At 39.3% G+C, this 20,462-nt stretch overlaps 1 protein-coding gene across 3 annotated transcripts in view; it reads right to left on the reverse strand.

Moving 5' to 3' along the window:
• Nucleotides 1–20,462, reverse strand: part of cdin1 (CDAN1 interacting nuclease 1) — a 107,700-nt gene that overhangs the window by 65,104 nt on the left and 22,134 nt on the right. For all 3 annotated transcript variants that reach the window (XM_084393339.1, XM_084393340.1, XM_084393338.1), the window contains exons 3-6: nt 16,882–16,927; nt 14,256–14,320; nt 10,543–10,603; nt 2,511–2,583 (exon numbers count right to left, since the gene is read on the reverse strand). In XM_084393339.1, the coding sequence (XP_084249465.1) occupies nt 2,511–2,583; nt 10,543–10,603; nt 14,256–14,320; nt 16,882–16,927 (245 nt within the window). The remainder of the gene's footprint in view (nt 1–2,510; nt 2,584–10,542; nt 10,604–14,255; nt 14,321–16,881; nt 16,928–20,462) is intronic.

The raw sequence follows: 20,462 nt of genomic DNA on the forward strand, positions 1-20,462 counted from the left end.
TTTACTCATACTGAACGTGGGCTCAAAAATGCACCTCGACACCTAAGAGACATACCAGTGAATATAAACAATTGATTTGTAAGATGAGAAATCGTGTTTATTTTCTAAAAAATCAAAATAAAACTGAACAATAAATAAAGGTAGACACAACAGCCTCTTAAATGTCTACAATCTCTCAAGTCTCAAGGCCATAAGTAAACCAATATCCTTCAAAAAGGTCTAATTAATATAGTGGATAAATAAAATAATGTTAAGTAAAATTAAATAAAGTCTACTTGCAGTGGATGTGCTGGTTTCGGCCTCATCTCCTAAATCCAACACCTGTGATTCAGCCACTGCCTGCTAATGCACTCGCATTCGTGTAAAGCAGCCTTGTGTACTTTAGTTTGGGTGAGCAAAGGCAAAACACACTAGATATAGTTCCTTCAACGCTCTTAGACGGCGGTATCGCTTCTTTATAGCAAACTGCTGCAGAAAAAGTTAGGAGCTATGCAAAATGTAATTGCATTATTTAAAGGGGTGGTATAATGCCCTTTTCACAAGATGTACAATAAGTCTCTGATGTCCCCAGAGTGTGTATGTGAAGTTTTAGGTCAAAATACCCCACAGATATTTTTTTATATAGCATGTTAAAATTGTCACTTTTTGAGCGTGAGCAAAAACACACCGTTTTGTGTCTGTTCCTTTAAATGCAAATGAGCTGCTGCATTAAAAATAGTAATGTTTCCAAACTTTTGACCGGTACTGTATACACACACACACACACACACATATACACACTACACAATATATATATATAAATGTATGCAGTATTTCATTAATCATTAAACTGAATATATCAATGTCTATTTAAGAGTGTGTTCAACACTTTATAAGAGGTGTCTATGTACCTACTATGTACTCCATCAGTAATAGTGGTTGTGTTCAGTATGCTAACTGTGCTGTAGTATAGTGAGTCGCTGGTGCTGCTGGTGAGGGGATAGGGGTGAGGATGGTACAGGTTTGGTGCTGTGGGGAGGGGGTTAAGGGTTAAGGGTTAAGGTGTAGGTGTAGGTGTAGGTGTAGGTGTAGGAGTAGGAGTAGGGTCAATTATAGATGTACTTACAGATATTAATTACATGCTGATATTTTTTAAAATACAAATACAGTGTAAAAACATGTATATACACAATAAGTGCACTGAATCAAATGATTAAACGTTAGAACACAGTAATTATAGACACTTAATATAAAGTGGGGCCAAAAGCTCTTTATACTTCAGAGGGACTGAAATATTAGCGTGTATTTTTCTGTCCACTGTTTTTCTACATACAATGTTTTCATGCCTGAGATTTGAGCTTCATTCAGCGTTATCACAGTATTTTACCTACATTGGCCGAAGAGTCTCTGGCGGTCAGTGAGGTCTTCTGGAGCTGGTGTTTATGTATAATCAGAGGAGTGTTGTGTGCTGCTTCTACACACACACACACACACACACACACACACACACACAGGTCCAATCAGGAGCGTTTGGACAAGAGCTGGATAACAGCATCCAGAGTAATCACACACTTCACACTGACATACGACTGCATGCACTGGAGTCTCTCTCTCGATTAAACCCACGACACGTGCCTGTGACGCGCTGAGATTCTGTGTGTGTGTGTGTGTGTGTGTGTGTGTGTGTGTGTGTGTGTGTGTGTGTGTGTGTGTGTGTGTGTGTGTGTGTGTGTGTGTGTGTGTGTGTGTGTGGAGAGGAAGATGGCGGACGCTGTGTATAAACCAAGCATCGCCAACTTCTGCTCAAATGCTGGTGCTAAAACACACACACACACACTGAGCGCAGAAACACTACGGTCTCTGTCAGCGGATGCATCTTTATGCTGTGGGTCACAGATTTCACTTGAAGCATTTACAGACAAAACAGTCCAGATTTTATATTTTGACCATGAACAGTTACCAGCCATAAAAAAATAATTGTTCACACAAAAAGAATCATCACATATTGATATTGGCTAAAACATCTATATTGTTCTCCACAAATGCACCGACACTGATACAGCACATCCAATAATTATCTGTTCTCACACATATTGGACAAAACGTCTATTGGTGCCAACAAATACACCACAGACACTAATGCTAATGCTAACTATGAGTTACCTAGACTCGAATAGTCTAATCTGTGCCACTACAGTTTCATAATGAACATTTGAAAACTTCTCATAATAACAGAAAGGTCTCTAATGCTGTTTTGCACCATTGCTTTGGCAAAGTATCTGTCAAACTATCTCAAATCAAAAGTGCCACAAGGCTTTGTGTCCTTAAATCACGAGAGACTGCGATTTAAAGAAGTATACAGTCTGTTTGTGCTGTGTATATAGTATATAATCTGTATATAGTATATAGTATACACACACACATGTGTGCGCTGGGTCTCGGGCAGGAGAGGCTCAGGATAATGAGTTATTAATAACAGTGTTTGAGTGCGTGTGTGTGTGTCTCTGGTTAGGGAGTAACGCTGTACTCACGCACTGAAGACTCACACTCCTGCAGAAAACACTCCAGGATCACACGGGCCAGGAGAGCCGGGGACAGGTCCACCTGACACACACACACACACACACACACACACACACACACACACACACACACACACACACACACACAGCTCTGAGGATCATTACTGACGGGAGTCTTTACATCTCATGCCCACATTCAGAGCAATGACTTCTGGACCATCAACAACACATTTATCAACATTACAACGATGATTTCATTAAAAAAAAAGAATCCTACCATTTAATTATTAAATCATTAGGTCCCATAAATAAAATATTTAAAAAAATTGTCTATATCATATAATGGTAACACTTTATAAATTAGATTTATTAGTTAATGCATTATCTAATATTAACTAACATGAACTAACAATTGAGCAACACATTTATTACAGTATTTATTAATCTTTGTTAATGTTAGTGAATAAAAATCCAGCTGTTCATTGTTTGATCATGTTAGTTGATAGTAACTAATGTTAACAAATACAACCTTTGATTTTAAATGTTCAAATTAATATTACCTAAGATTAATAAATGCTGAAGTATTGTTCATTCTTACTTCATGTAAATTAAGGTAGTTAACTAATGAACCTTGTAAAGTGTTACCCATATATCATATCATTTGATAACAGAAGTAAATAATATTATTTATTTAATTTTGAAAAATGTTATCGGTTGAAAATCAAAACAATTTCTTTCTTTTTTTTAATACTTTTTATGCAGTAAAATTCTATATTCATTAACAAAAATGAATTAAAGCAATACCTAGGTTTGCAGAATTACTAATATGACTGTATGTATTAATACATACAGTAAAACTGCATTTCTTATTAGTAATAGTGTGAGTTCTTCCTTTTGCATTTATTTATTTTTAATCACCCTTTTCCTGTGTGTATATCATATCCGTTTTTTGCTTCAATGTCATTTATAAAATCACTATTCAGCGTTTAAAATAGAATCTTTTGTATGCTAAATAGTTTGTGGGACGCGTGTAAAACATTATTTTTTTGTACAAATGATTGTGTCGATTGCATTCATGAAGCTCAACCATTAATCCCTTTTCTTACTGCAATTAAAAAATGATCAAACAAATATATTTGGTTTCAAATACAAAAATTTTAAGAACCACAAACGTATTCCCAGACGAGCTACAGAGAAACAGCTTAAATTATTATTGTTTTGAAAAATCTCAATTTCATTTATATTTGATTTTATTAAAAGGTCATTTTTATGTTCAGTTTTTAAGCAAAAATGACATTTGACTCTATCTGGTGAAATAAAACCACTCATTTGAGGTCGTGAGTTTAATCACCTACTTTTACTAATAATAATAATGACTTGTTTTTAACGGTTGAAAGCCTCATTCTGTCCCCTAGTCATGGAAACTGTTCCCGTAATGGCAGAGAGATGGAGATGGGAACCGGTTTCTCTCTGAACATCAAATCAAGAGTTTTATATGCATTTCAAAATAACACAATTACACAAAACATTCCTAATAATGGTTATGAAATCAGTGCATAACTAGATATGTTTCCATCCACCTGTATTTATGTGCATTTTTGGATATCGTATATAAAAAAATAAAAAAAAAAACGCTGGATAGAAACACCAAAATATGCATACATTTTTTTATTCGATAATAAATTCCTCGATGCGCACCAAAAGAAGACATGTGACTTTTGCGACGGGACGGCATAACTGGACTAACCGGTCAAAATTAATTTATTATATACAAAAAGAAAATATACAGTGTCTCCTGCAGCAACCTCCATTTTTCTTAGTGATATATAGTGCCAGTTTATGAGGAAGTGATGATTGTGTTGTCTTCGGCTCACTGGATGGAAACGCTGCTTCATTCGCAAATGTTTTATGTGATATTTGATGCAAATGCAATATGTGCATAAGTTAAATTCACAACTTTGGATGGAAAGATAGCAAGTGTTGTTAGTTTATAGCATGCATGTGACGGGTCAACTTATTCTTAAAGTCCCCCTGTGGTGAAAATCCAGCTTTTAATGTTGTTTATGTGTCTATGTGGTGTTTTTAATCTGCTTTAAGACAAAGCATGTGTAAATTCATAAGTCGACACCATTGCTGAGTATTTCCTCCTTAAAACTGCAGTGAACCAAAGACAGTCTCAAAAACACGCTTTGAAATCGCTGGTGTTTCTGACGTCACAAACTACCTTGTAACCAATCAGATCAACGTGTGATCGTCAACCAGTGGATCTCTGAGCTGAGTGAGTGAGTGGAGGCGGGGCTCATTTGCATATTCATAGAACTGCGCATACTAAATGAGGCAAGGGTGTCGAGTTACATTCAAGATATTTTAAGGCATAAAAACTTTCAACTACGTCATTTTGGTGATCAAAGATGAGTTTTAAGGGATGAAATGTTTGACTACAGTGAGACTTTAACATCAGTATTGAAAGAGTTTTTTACGGGGGTACACAGTTAATGTAGGTTAAACTCAGTCTCGACTCAGTATTCACGCGGCGAGAGATACTTTACGATACGAAAGACCTCAATCCGAATGACACAGAAGAGCAGAGAAACTTCAGGGAAAGAAAGCCTCTGAAACTGCAGAAGCAGGATGAGGACCTGGCTGGGTTACAGCGAGGCCTGGGAGCGTGTGCAGGGAAAGAGAAGGATCCGGCGAGGTTACAGCGAGGCCTGGGAGCGTGTGCAGGGAAAGAGAAGGGCTTTGATGGAGAAACATGCGAGAGCTGCACACCTACGGCTCGACTCACTCATCTGCACACTTCATCACACACCTCACCGCGATCTCTTCATCACAGCTGCAGGAATCATGGGTACGCTAATGCTCGTGTCACAAAGGGAATGCACAGATCTGCACACCTGGTTAATTGTCCATGGTGCGTCTGATCACTTTGAATAGTTACACTCCTCAACACTTCAGTCAATGCTGCAAACATGCATTATTTTCCTGTTTTCACTGTAAAGCTGCTTGGAAACAGTCTGTAATGTATGAGTGCTGTAGAAATAAAGCTGATCTGACTGCACTCGCTCTAGTCTCGGCTGACTGCACAATTATTTACAAAAAAGATGATATCTGCACTTGTAGATCTGTAAAAGATGGAGCTTTAACAACAACAAAAAAGAACTTTTAAGAAATGTTACATTAATAAGCAACACGGCAGATAAATGCTATAACAAATAAATTGTTCAATGTTAGTTAATTTTAGTTCATGCATTTAATTACATTAACTTATTGTTAAGTGTGACTAAATTCTCCAATTACTGTTTTATTTACCAAATTAAATTTTTTATAATTAATTTTTAAAGGGTTAGTTCACTCTTTTTCTTCTTTCTTTCTTCAGTGGAAAAGAAATGAAGGTTTTTGAGGAAAAGGATGTTTCTCCATATAGTGTCTTCAATGGGGTCCAACGGGTCGAAGGTCCAGATGTGAGTTTCAGTGCAGCTTCAAAGTCTCGACACGATCCAGCCGAGGAATAAGAGCCTTATCTAGACAAACCAGCGGACATTTTATAGCAAAATAAACATTTATATACTTTTAACCACAAATGCTGGTCTTGCACTCGCTGTGATGCGACACACATTACGTAATCAGGTTGAAAGGTCAAGCGTGACGTAGGCGTAAGAACAGACCCAGTGTTTACTAAGAGAACGTGCAAAGACTAAGACAAACACCATTTACAAAAAATAATACATAAATAAAAGGTAAAGCAATGATGTCGGATGATTTTGAAGTTGGAGGAGAAAATAAGATGGAGTTTTTCACTCTACATTTCTGACCCGGAACACGCGTGACCTTTCACCCTGAGTACGTAATGTGTGTCGCATCACAGCGAGTGCAAGACCAGCATTAGTGGTTAAAAGTATATAAATGTTTATACAGAAATCACATTTAGTCTGACTCTGAACACGACACACTGATGGACTCGCATCTGTTCTGAGGAGGAGACAGCTTTCATCATCAGCTTCAGTCTCTCTGAAACACATCATCAGCCTCACGTGTCATCCGTACATGAGGACACACACACACACACACACGCGAGACGACACTGAATAATGACGTCTGCGTGAGGTTTCCCCGCTTCATTCAGGTGCTCGTCCTCGTCATTCTCAAATTAATCATGAGTGGATCTCTCATCTGAGACGCGTGAGTAACGTTAGCGAAGCTCCGATCACATTCATCATTCTCTAATCACGCTGAGACACACACTGGGATCAGACTCGAGTGTGTGTGTGTGTGTGTGTGTGTGTCAGGTCATGGACGGGCGATGCACTCACATGCACAGTAATAATTCTCATCAGTTGTTATAGTGTAGCTCATCTGGCGATATATATTGACCCATAAAGCACTACGACTACAGCGATTAGCAGAGAGCGCAGGGTAAACGTGAAGGAGTGCATGAACAGAGTCATGTGACGCGCATGAGGAAGACCCTTCCAGTCCTTCAACAGCAGACTCACAATCACTCTGAACTCAGGCAAGGATCAGACTGTGTCAGAAATGATGACGCTCATGTAAACTTCTGCGCGTTGAGTGTGTGATGTTCACAGCGGTGCCGGACACTGACACCAAACTTCTCACAAGGACGCGATTCGATTCGATTCAATTCTGATTTGATTTGATTTGGATTCACTTGGATAAATATCAGGTACAGTAAACATCAACTTTTCTCTTTCTCTGAGCTAATGCTATATACAGGAACCGTTTTACTGTAATATTACATTATAAAATTAACAACTGATTTGCATACTGACACTTAAATTTTTTATATAATAACTTTTTAATTACTTAATGATGTTACTCCAATTATTTAAAAGGTGGCTGTCATAAACACTTGTTTTCATGACTGATTCATTCCAACATTCACTAAATATTGAAGAACAGGTTGAGTAAAAATATAATGATTATGTCATATACTGCATAAATGGTAACACTTTATTTTGGTGGTCCCTTTAGATATTCTGTTGATTATAAGTAACTTAGTAGAGTAGAGTATCAGTAGAGTATTAGTAGAGTATCATTGGAGTATCAGTAGAGTATTAGTAGAGCATTAGTAGAGTATTAGTAGAGTATTAGTAGAGTATCATTGGAGTATTAGTAGAGTATTAGTAGAGTATTAGTAGAGTATTAGTAGAGCATTAGTAGAGCATTAGTGTAGTATTAGTAGAGTATCAGTGGAGTATTAGTAGAGTATTAGTAGAGTATCATTGGAGTATTAGTAGAGTATTAGTAGAGTATCATTGGAGTATTAGTAGAGTATTAGTAGAGTATCAGTGGAGTATTAGTAGAGTATTAGTAGAGTATTAGTAGAGCATTAGTAGAGCATTAGTGTAGTATTAGTAGAGTATCAGTGGAGTATTAGTAGAGTATTAGTAGAGTATCATTGGAGTATTAGTAGAGTATTAGTAGAGTATTAGTAGAGCATTAGTAGAGCATTAGTGTAGTATTAGTAGAGTATCAGTGGAGTATTAGTAGAGTATTAGTAGAGTATCATTGGAGTATTAGTAGAGTATTAGTAGAGTATCAGTGGAGTATCAGTGGAGTATTAGTAGAGTATTAGTAGAGTATCAGTGGAGTATTAGTAGAGTATTAGTGGAGTATTAGTAGAGTATTAGTAGAGCATTAGTAGAGCATTAGTAGAGCATTAGTGGAGTATCATTGGAGTATTAGTAGAGTATTAGTAGAGTATCATTGGAGTATTAGTAGAGCATTAGTAGAGCATTAGTAGAGCATTAGTAGAGTATCATTGGAGTATTAGTAGAGTATTAGTAGAGTATTAGTAGAGTATCATTGGAGTATTAGTAGAGTATTAGTAGAGTATTAGTGGAGTATTAGTAGAGTATTAGTAGAGCATTAGTGGAGTATTAGTAGAGTATCATTGGAGTATTAGTAGAGTATCATTGGAGTATTAGTAGAGTATTAGTAGAGTATCATTGGAGTATTAGTAGAGCATTAGTAGAGCATTAGTGGAGTATTAGTGGAGTATCATTGGAGTATTAGTAGAGTATTAGTAGAGTATCATTGGAGTATTAGTAGAGTATCAGTAGACTCTCTGCTTAATATCTGCTAACTCTTTATTGTGATGCTCCTCAAACAAGCATTCTACTGACTATAAGTATATTTGCAACTACATGTCAACTTATTCTAACCCTACCAGTCTACTAATACTCTACTGATACTCTACTGAGAGCTAGTAGACATGTAGGTGTACTTATAGTCAACAGAATCTGTTAAAGTGACCATCAAAATAAAGTGAAACCGCATAAATGTGTCAAAATGCTCCTCCTCTCTAGAGTTATTTTTCTAGCTGACTATAGAGTTTATGGTCATTGAAAGGCTTTTCTGAGGTAAAAGTGACATTATTGTTTTATGGACATCTTACCGCGGTTGACGTCAAAAAACAAAACTTTTATTTAATGGATTATATACAGTATAGCCTTGAAAGTGCAGTTATAATCACTGACGCCGTCTCCACTGCACAGTGAATCTCTTATTTCCAGTGTCTACAGTCTATGAGATGATTCGTGAGCGAGCAGAACTGAACCAAAACTCCTGCGTTTTGATTGGTGAGTGGATTCTGACTAAATTAAACGCCCCTGATTGGCCAGTGCGTTCAAGAGATCAACAGATACATCTGATTTACACATGGTTTGTCTTAAAGCATATTAAAAACACCACATAGACAAACTATAGTAAAAGCTGGATTTTCACCACAGAGGGACTTTAAATGATAAATTAAATTGTTAAGCATTCAAGATTACCACCATTTTTGATAATACATTTCTATTACATTATAATACACAGAATCAAGGAATATTTAAATGGAAAAAAAAACTGAATTTGAGTAAAAACGAAACAGATTTCATAAGCTCATGCAGTAATGAACGGAAGTCGTATCATAATTTCCCATGAGATGTGTGTGAATCACATGGTGAACACAGTGAGGTGATGATGAGGGCGTGAGAGGATCAACATCGTTCACTGGTCAGTGTTAACAGTGACATCATTCACATCGTCTCACTGGCCCTGAGATCGCGACCGATGGTCAACACTTGAAGGGTTCGTTCACCCAAAAAATGAAAACTCTGTCAGTAATTACTGTCCCTCATGTTGTTCCAGACCTGTAAGACTTTCGTTCATCTTCAGAACACAAATTAAGATATTTCTGATGAGATCTGAGAGCTGTCTCACTCCTCCATAGGCTTCTAGGTAATGGATATCTGCCATCCCAGAACGTTAGTAAAGACAGTCTGAGTGACTACAGTGGCTCAACCTTACGTTTATCAAGCGATGAGAATACTTTTTGTGTGCAAAAACAAATTAAAATGACGGCTCACTATTGGCCAGCATCACACATGACCAGCATCGGCCAATAGTGAGCCTCCGTTCTGACGTACAACCCAGAAGCGCTGCTGTTACACTACGTCAACTCACTCAGACCCACACTGAAGAACATGAAGAGTTGAATAAAGTCGTTATTTTTGTTTGTTTTTTGCACACTAAAAGTATTCTCGTCGCTTGATAAACGTAAGGTTGAGCCACTGGAGTCACTCTACTGTAGTTTACTAACTTTCTGGGCCGGCAGATATCCATTACCTAGAAGCCTATGGAGGAGAGAGACAGCTCTCAGATTTCATCAGAAATATCTTAATTTGTGTTCTGAAGATGAACGAAAGTCTTACGGGTCTGGAACAACATGAGGGAGAGTGATTACTGACGGCATTTCTGGGTGAACGAACCCTTTAACGAAGGTTTGAAATCAGAGATGTAAACCGCTCACCTATAGAGATATTACCCACTGACCTCCCTGTCAATAATAGACCACGGACGCATTTATGAGCGTCACTTATGATAATCACACTCAACTATTTCTCCATGAAGGATAATTGCACGAAATCATTGGTTAATAGGCAGAACCATTAGTCCAATTTGTATAAGTACTAACAGACTGGGGAAACTCCAAATGAATCTTTTGGGTTAATGATGTTTGTGCACAAGTCATTACCTGGTTGGCGAGCTCCAGCAGAACCGGGTCTGTGGGACGAGTCTGGGCCTCGCTGCGGTATCTTCATTACCACACACAACAACAATGGGGAAGAAAGTCAACAAATGAGAGGAGAAGACAACAAGAGCAGACCAGCCAGAACATGCCGGAGTCCCTGATGGGCTCAGACTCAACCCAAACCGTTCATTAGCCTGAAACCACAAAGCCCTCACACACACACACACACCAGCGCTCTTAACCACAGCTAACCAGAAACACAACACAGGGCTCCTGTAGAGGTTTGGCAAACGGAGATCAGTGTGTCTGATGTCTGGGAGAACAACAATCAGGGGTGTTTCCCGTACACCGCCGTAACTCGTGCTTCACTACTGTAGTGCGATACAGCGATGAAGAAATCCACTAGCGAGTCTCGACTGTTCCCCGAAGCCATACTGTTGCAGATTGGTCATTCAACCACATTAGTTAATGATGTCATGCAGATGTTGGAGTAATAACTACTGTTAATGACTCTGTTTGAGATCGAATTAATGCTAGAATTTTGCTATAAATTACGGATACGGGTTTTGCTTTATTTCCAGATTCGATCATAGACTCGTTCTTACACACTAGAGCTCGTTCTTACACACTAGAGCTCGTTCTTACACACTAGAGCTCGTTCTTACACACTAGAGCTCGTTCTTACACACTAGAGCTCGTTCTTACACACTAGAGCTCGTTCTTACACACTAGAGCTCGTTCTTACACACTAGAGCTCGTTCACACATACTAGAGCTCGTTCTTACACACTAGAGCTCGTTCTTACACACTAGAGCTCGTTCACACACACTAGAGCTCGTTCTTACACACTCGAGCTCGTTCACACACACTAGAGCTCGTTCACACACACTAGAGCTCGTTCACACACACTAGAGCTCGTTCACACACACTAGAGCTCGTTCACACACACTAGAGCTCGTTCTTACACACTAGAGCTCGTTCTTACACACTAGAGCTCGTTCACACACACTAGAGCTCGTTCTTACACACTCGAGCTCGTTCTTACACACTCAAGCTCGTTCTTACACACTAGAGCTCGTTCTTACACTCGAGCTCGTTCTTACTAGAGCTCGTTCACACACACTAGAGCTCGTTCTTACACACTAGAGCTCGTTCACACACACTAGAGCTCGTTCTTACACACTAGAGCTCGTTCACACACACTAGAGCTCGTTCTTACACACTCGAGCTCGTTCTTACACACTCCAGCTCGTTCTTACACACTAGAGCTCGTTCTTACACACTAGAGCTCGTTCTTACTAGAGCTCGTTCTTACACACTCGAGCTCGTTCACACACACTAGAGCTCGTTCTTACACACTCGAGCTCGTTCTTACTAGAGCTCGTTCTTACACACTCGAGCTCGTTCTTACTAGAGCTCGTTCTTACACACTAGAGCTCGTTCACACACACTAGAGCTCGTTCTTACACACTCGAGCTCGTTCTTACACACTAGAGCTCGTTCTTACACACTCGAGCTCGTTCACACACACTCGAGCTCGTTCACACACACTAGAGCTCGTTCACACACACTAGAGCTCGTTCACACACACTAGAGCTCGTTCTTACACACTAGAGCTCGTTCTTACACACTAGAGCTCGTTCTTACACACTAGAGCTCGTTCACACACACTAGAGCTCGTTCTTACACACTCGAGCTCGTTCTTACACACTAGAGCTCGTTCTTACACACTCGAGCTCGTTCACACACACTCGAGCTCGTTCACACACACTAGAGCTCGTTCACACACACTAGAGCTCGTTCACACACACTAGAGCTCGTTCTTACACACTAGAGCTCGTTCTTACACACTAGAGCTCGTTCACACACACTAGAGCTCGTTCTTACACACTCGAGCTCGTTCTTACACACTCAAGCTCGTTCTTACACACTAGAGCTCGTTCTTACTAGAGCTCGTTCTTACACACTCGAGCTCGTTCACACACACTAGAGCTCGTTCTTACACACTCGAGCTCGTTCTTACTAGAGCTCGTTCTTACACACTCGAGCTCGTTCTTACTAGAGCTCGTTCTTACACACTAGAGCTCGTTCACACACACTAGAGCTCGTTCTTACACACTCGAGCTCGTTCTTACACACTAGAGCTCGTTCTTACACACTCGAGCTCGTTCTTACACACTAGAGCTTGTTCTTACACACTAGAGCTCGTTCACACACACTAGAGCTCGTTCTTACACTCGAGCTCGTTCACACACACTAGAGCTCGTTCTTACACACTAGAGCTCGTTCACACACACTAGAGCTCGTTCTTACACACTCGAGCTCGTTCTTACACACTCGAGCTCGTTCTTACACACTCGAGCTCGTTCTTACACACTCGAGCTCGTTCTTACACACTCGAGCTCGTTCTTACACACTAGAGCTTGTTCTTACACACTCGAGCTCGTTCACACACACTAGAGCTCGTTCTTACACACTAGAGCTCGTTCTTACACACTCGAGCTCGTTCACACACACACTAGAGCTCGTTCACACATGCGCACTCTTCAACAACTACGCTTTAAATCTCTTGACAAACTAAAAGACGTAAATGACATTTGTATGTATTCTAGATAACAGATATAGGTTGGACTGAATGTCAGCTTGATTATATTCCTCAACATCAGGATTTATTGAGTCCACATGTCATGAAAACATGAAACTCTTCTTCTAACCACAGGAGATCTGTCGTTACACACACACAACTCTGAGATGCTGTTTGCGAATGTTCGTTAGAACTATAGTTTCGGGAAACACAGACTCGTTGAACTGATGATAACGACAGAACTTGCGATCATAGAAACTAACGATGCTTTCGGGAAACACAGCCCTGATTAGGTGCAGGGTCTCGTGACCTTTAACCTGCGGATCTAAATGCGTCTGCTTCAGTTACTCGAGCTGATTCTGCAGACAAACACACTGGCAACACTAACATCAACTAGCATTGAGCAAAACATTTGTTGCAGGATTTGTTCATCTTTGCTAATGTTTTGATTTTAAACGTTGAAATTAACATCAACTTAGATTAGTAAATGTGGTATAACACTTTACAATAAGGTTCATTAGTTAACATTAGTTAACTACCTTAGTTAGTAAGTAAGTGAACAAAACTTCAGCATTTATTCATCTTAGTTGATATTAATGTCAACATTTACTAATACGTTATTAAAATCAAAGGTTGTATTTGTTAACATTAGTTAATGCACTGTGAACTAACATGAACACACAATGAACAGCTGGATTTTTATTAACTAACATTAACAAAGATTAATAAATACTGTAATGAATGTGTTGCTCATGGTTAGTTCATGTTAGTAAATACATTATCTAATGTTAACTAATGAACTTCATTGTAAAGTGTTACCAATGTTATTCAATAAGGAAATGTAGACTATTTATTTACTTATAACTCTAAATGAATGAGCAGATAATGAAGGACAGTCATCATCATCATCATCATCATCATCACATGATCTTCCTCCACTGGTGTTTAAAGCTTCCCATGATGCACCTGATGAAAGCAGAGCTGTAATCTACACAAAGACGAGGAGTGTTTCACTCGCAGACGTCCATGTGTGTTGCTTCAGTGTTTTCATCATCACTGCACTGTTACAGTACTGAGAAATACTCATAATAAACAACAATAATATAAATAATGTTTATGCTCTGTTTCTTACCTCTGATAGTATCCTTTAACCGCGTCAGGAGCGTGATGTCTCACAAAGCTGCGCTTCATCCGCTTCTGAAACACACAGCACAATATCCCCAGTCATTGTGTCGGGGTGTACGGTGGGATATAGAGTGTGTTGTTGTTGTGATGTTAACTAGCATGTTGGATCTCTCAGTGGGCAGGACTACTGGATGATGTTCACACGTGAGAGCGACAAAGAAATCTAGAATGAGCGGGAACAGAACCAAGATGTTTTGTTTGGCGTGAGTTAATGGGCCCTATTTTAACGATCTGAAACGCAAGTATCAAGCGCTAAACGCAAGTAACTTTGTGGGCGGGTCTCGGTCGCTGTTGCTATTATACCGGCGGGATAAATGACTCTTGCACCCGACGCAAATCTAAAATGTGTTGGTCTGAAGTCGCTTCATTACTCATAGGTGTGGTTTGGGCGTAACATGAAATAAACCAATCAGAGCGTCATCTCACATTCCCTTTAAGAGCAGGCGTGCTTGTTCCATGGCGGATTGCTATTATAACGGCGGATTTGCCAGGCGAACGCCAGGAGCGGTTCACAGCCGAGGAGACCGACGTTCTCGCCAGGGCTGTAAAACACAGAGAAGTGACACTGGGGATGGAGAAACACACACAAATTAGCTTCGATTAAACAGGCATATAATAATTTGGGTAAATGTGTAAGCTAGATTTATGCCTATTTTTTCACATCTTCATGGACACAACAATGATTTCCCTCGTGTGTTAATATTTTTCCTTGTAATAATGTATGGTTTTCTAAAAATGAGAACTGCTGCTTCTGTGTAGATGAGAGAAGCAAAGCGTGTGTGTGTTGCGCTACATTGATTATGGCCAAGCATGCGCCCTTAAAATAGCATCTGAATAACATGCGCAACACGCCACTGACTTTAGACGAGGTTTCTCCTGGTCAGTGGCGGAATTGTTTTCTGAAACTGCAAAATAGCACCAGGGAACGTTTGCGCCGGAACACGCCTCCTCTTTTCCCTGAACCGCCCCCGGGAGCGCAAGTTCATTCCCTAATTTACCGACGTGCGTCTGTGGAGGGAAAAGTCTGCTGTGCGTCGGGTGCAAAATCGGAATGAAACATGCGTCGCTGTACAAAGTCCATTGCGCTGGGTGCAAGATAGGGCCCATTATGTCTAACTCAAGACGCTGATCTACAATCAAATGTTTCCCATTCAACACTACTGTAAGTCTGAACGGTCTGATCTATAATCTTAGTTGGACTGTTTCAAGTCTTTAGTTTTGAACAAGCGTTTAACAATGTGAATTATTTTTACACTGATTCAGACTGAAACATTCATTGGAAATGAATCATCTGGTATTTTGAGTCCGTCAAGTTACAAAAACAGGCATTACCATGTTTACTCAAATAAAATAAAATACATTTTGCTTACAGTAAGTTTGGAATTTTTTTAAGAAATCAATACTTTTATTCATCAGATGCATTCAATTGATCAAAAGTGACAGTAAAGACATTTATAATGTTACAAAAGATTATATTTCAAATAAATGCTGTTCTTTTTAACTTTCAATTCATCAAAGAATCCTGAGAAATAAAATGTATTACAGTTTCCACAAAAATATGATCTGTTTTCAACATTGATAATAATCATAAATGTGTCTTGATCATCAAATCATCATATCAGAATGATTTCTGAAGGATCATGTGACACTGAAGACTGGAGTAATGATGCTGGGAATTCAGCTTTGATCACAGGAATAAATTACGCTTTACTGTATATTCACATAGAAAACAGATGATTAATAATATTTCACTGTTTTTACTGTATTTTTGATCAAATAAACGCAGCCTTGATGAGCAGAAGAGACTCTTTCAGAAACATTAACAATCGTAACTATCCTGCATTACAGTAACACACAATGAGCCCTGCGTCTGGCACCAGATGTGTGTGTTATTACACCGACTCGTGTGTGTGTGTGTGTGTAGAAGTGTTCACTACCCTGTGCTTTCAGCCTCATTCATTTCCTGTTCTTCTACACTACAACCACTCTCGCTGTCGTGCGTAACGCGATTCGGCGGCGTCTTAACCCGAGGACGCTTAAAAACAACTTATTTAAAAACTACAGGAGCGATTCTGCTGAGACACGGAGAATGAGTGACAGCTGTCAGACGGATGATGAATGCCTCTATTCTGAGCCGCTGCAACAGTGGCCATCGATCATCCTCGCTGTCAGAGGAGGAAAGCGCTCGCGACAGCGCCAGTCAGCAAACATTTAGCACACACGCCCGCGCCACACGGGGAAATTATTATTGTCAGAATAATAATGGTTTAGCATAATTTATTACAGGTCCGGCAAATAAGCAGCGGCTCGATGTTATTAGACAGATGGAGAGGCCGGGTTGGCAGAGGTCCACTGTGTGTGTGTGTGTGTGTGTGTGTGTGTGTGTGTGTGTGTGTGTGTGTGTGTGTGTGTGTGTGTGTGTGTGTGTGTGTGTGTGAGAGTGTGGGTCGGGGGGGGGGGGGGAATCCTCCAAACCAATCAGAGAGTTGGCAGTTCAATTACACAGAAATAAGGGGACATTCATCATTCAATTAGGCAGCTGTCAGGCCACACAAAGGAGGAAAACTTCTAACCTGGTACTCCTGGGAGAAGATGCTCAGAAGAGTGGACGGGGGAAGACTGGAACAAATAAAAGAAGGACAAAGTTAATTACCAGAGTGCATTGCACGCAGACAGAGCGAGCGGGCGAGAGAGCAGTGCTTTAGAGCCTGTAATCTCCAGGAACATGGGAACGAGTGTGGCCGAGCGGATCCGGATGAGCGGGTCGGTGCGAGATGAGAGGGATATAAGTGTCCTCGCGTATGATTGGCTGTTGTGTCAGGTGAACACAACACACCTTTAGACCTCGTGCATTCACTCCGTCACGGGAACAAAAGCACACGCCGGATGAAAGGAAAAGAGCTTGTACTCCGGGAGATCGGCTGCGGCTCTGGAATATAAAGGCACTGAGACTAAAGGGTTCCTGATGCTTTCACACACTTAATTCCTCAGCAGTTTATATCGTTTTTTTCTTTCTCTGCCTGTTTTCGTGACCCTGCCGTCCCAATGAGCATTTCTTGTCCAATAGTCGCACCTTCATTTTGCCATTTCTATTACATTAGGAGTGTGACGATTCCCCCATGTCACGATCCTGAACTCTCGACACCAGATCACTGCGATACTCAAGACACATGATAAAAGGTGTACAGAAAATGATGAAATGCTAAATGTGATCCTACATTGTGTGTGTAAATGAACAGGCTTGGACTTGGTGCTGAAACCCAATGAACAGGACAATAGAGACACCAGAATAACAATATTCATGATTCTGAAGATGAAAATACTGAATTATTGTAGATGAATATGCTTGATCTCTGTCACTGACTAGATATATTTAAAATAATGTAGGACACTTTTACTGGTAACATCAGACATCTGGCATTATCAGGACACACTAATATTCCCCCACTGCATTATTATACATTATATTCTACATTATATATAGCAGTTTAATGCAGTTCTGGCACTAAAACGCTGAAAACTTGCATTTTTTCGCACAGAAATGTTCATTTTGGGTTAATTATACACAATACACAATATCACTATCCATACATTTTTGTATTGCGCTATATTGTTACACCCCTAGTATTACACCCTTCTCATGGATTGCATTTATGAATTATAGACAATAAAGTGAGTTAAATCTTTTTTTTGTACCTGTAAAAGAAAACCTGCTTAATAATTACGCACATCTGAATATAAAGCGTTTTTCATTTCCAGCCCATGTTAACAATTACATATCACTTATAAATGACTATATACAAAATGAATAGTAGTTAAGATTGATGTGGTTTGGAATTGGTAAAATGTGCTTGAAAAAAACAGGACGATCATGATATCGACTTGCCTAATAATCATGCACTCGCCTCTCTCCCCAATCACATCAAATCAAGAGACAAAAGCCACAAATTAGTTTAATGAAATATATCTGAGGCGGTTATAATTATTTAATGCAGATCAGAAGCCTTAGCCTTAGCGAGAGCATCAACGCAGGTTTGAGGAACCAAACCATCCTGGAGGAAAACCTGAATCACTCATGGATTTAGAAAAGCTTACAAAACTAAAGGCAAAGTTCAAACTGTGAGAGATTCCCCACGACTCGAACACAGTCATAAGATCATAAGATCAAAACGTCTTAATAAACTGACATTTGATGCCATAATCTTTCTTTCTGCATGTTGATTTCACCGTATGGCTTTGATTTGGCAGGACGTTTCTCAAACATTAAGCAAATCTGTTTTTTAAAAAGTCTAAGAAATATTAGAAAATTCCAGATGCATTTAAATCATTGTATTTATGAATGAGTTTAATTGATGATGACCTTCCCTTACACCTCACCTGTCCCTGAGCTCACCCGTATCACACCTCAACAGCAGCACAAGTGTTTGCAATACAACATCAACACAATAACTACATTGTACTTATTTTTCGATGTGAGTACTTAACGCCACTTACTATAAAGTGGGACCTTTACATTTTTTCAGAATCATAAAAGCTTGTGTTTATTTGCATGCTTAAGCGTGTATATGAATGATAAGAAGGCTATGTCTATGCACTGGTTGGGTCTCATGGGCAGCTGGCGTGGGGCAGTGGGGGATGATGGGATATCGGGAGCATTCCCACTGATGGGCTTTGAAAAAGGAAACTCTCATGGCAGGAGATCTGCAGATCCCAAGGGCCTCAGCGCTCAACGTCAAACACCTGGCTGGAAAACTCCTTACATGCACAATATTACACGAGAGCTCTTCTTCTCGGCCCTGATTGGACAGAGCGAGCCAATATTACACGAGAGCTCTTCTTCTCGGCCCTGATTGGACAGATCGAGCCAATATTACACAAGAGCTCTTCTTCTCGGCCCTGATTGGACAGATCGAGCCAATATTACATAAGAGCTCTTCTTCTCGGCCCTGATTGGACAGAACGTGCACAATATTACACGAGAGCTCTTCTTCTCGGCCCTGATTGGACAGAACGTGCACAATATTACACGAGAGCTCTTCTTCTCGGCCCTGATTGGACAGAGCGAGCCAATATTACATAAGAGCTCTTCTTCTCGGCCCTGATTGGACAGAGCGAGCCAATATTACATAAGAGCTCTTCTTCTCGGCCCTGATTGGACAGATCGAGCCAATATTACACGAGAGCTCTTCTTCTCGGCCCTGATTGGACAGATCGAGCCAATATTACATAAGAGCTCTTCTTCTCGGCCCTGATTGGACAGATCGAGCCAATATTACACGAGAGCTCTTCTTCTCGGCCCTGATTGGACAGATCGAGCTAAAACCCAAAGGGTGTTTCCACCTCATTTGATTCTCTCATGCGAGGAATGTTCTGGAAATACAACACTGGTGTTTTATTCACTTTATTCAACTGATTTTATATACTAATAATTGCTGATTGCGTAAGAAAGTTTAGCACAGAGTGAAAAGTTGTATATAAACCAAGCTTAAAAAATAAAAACATTTTATCTCACATTTCTGACTTTTTATCTCAGAACTGCGTGATATAAAGTCGCAATTGCGAGTTACAGTCAGAATTGCGTGATATAAACTTGTGATATAAATTGTGAGTTTATATCTCGCAATTCTGACTTTATAACACGCAATTGCAAATTTATTTCTCGCAATTCTGAGTCTATATCTCACAATTCTACCTTCATAACACGCAAACACTTCATACGCAAACACTTTATGTATCCTACTTCATACTTCAATACAAAAGGAGCCAAACTTTGACAAAAAAACATGTGAAAACACTATATTAAGGAGTGGAAATGACTAATGAGCCAATAAGTGATCCTCCGCCGCCACCTACTGGTTATAGTGGTAATTTTGTGTCTTTTTATATTTAAATAAAAGTGTTAGTTTTCCTACATCTTGAAACTTTTAGTTTTACAAATGTGGACATTCTTTGAAGGATGAACAAATAAGGTTTTCGGTCATCACATTAAAAATAACATTTAATTGGATAACATTTATAGTTTTTTAAATATATATATATATATATATATATATATATATATATATATATATATATATATATATATATATATATATATATATTTATTTATTTATATATTATATATAATGTATATATTTATAAGTGCTGGAAAAAG

This window comes from Rutilus rutilus (genome assembly GCF_951802725.1).
Source record: "Rutilus rutilus genome assembly, chromosome: 21".
NCBI lineage: Eukaryota > Metazoa > Chordata > Actinopteri > Cypriniformes > Leuciscidae > Rutilus > Rutilus rutilus.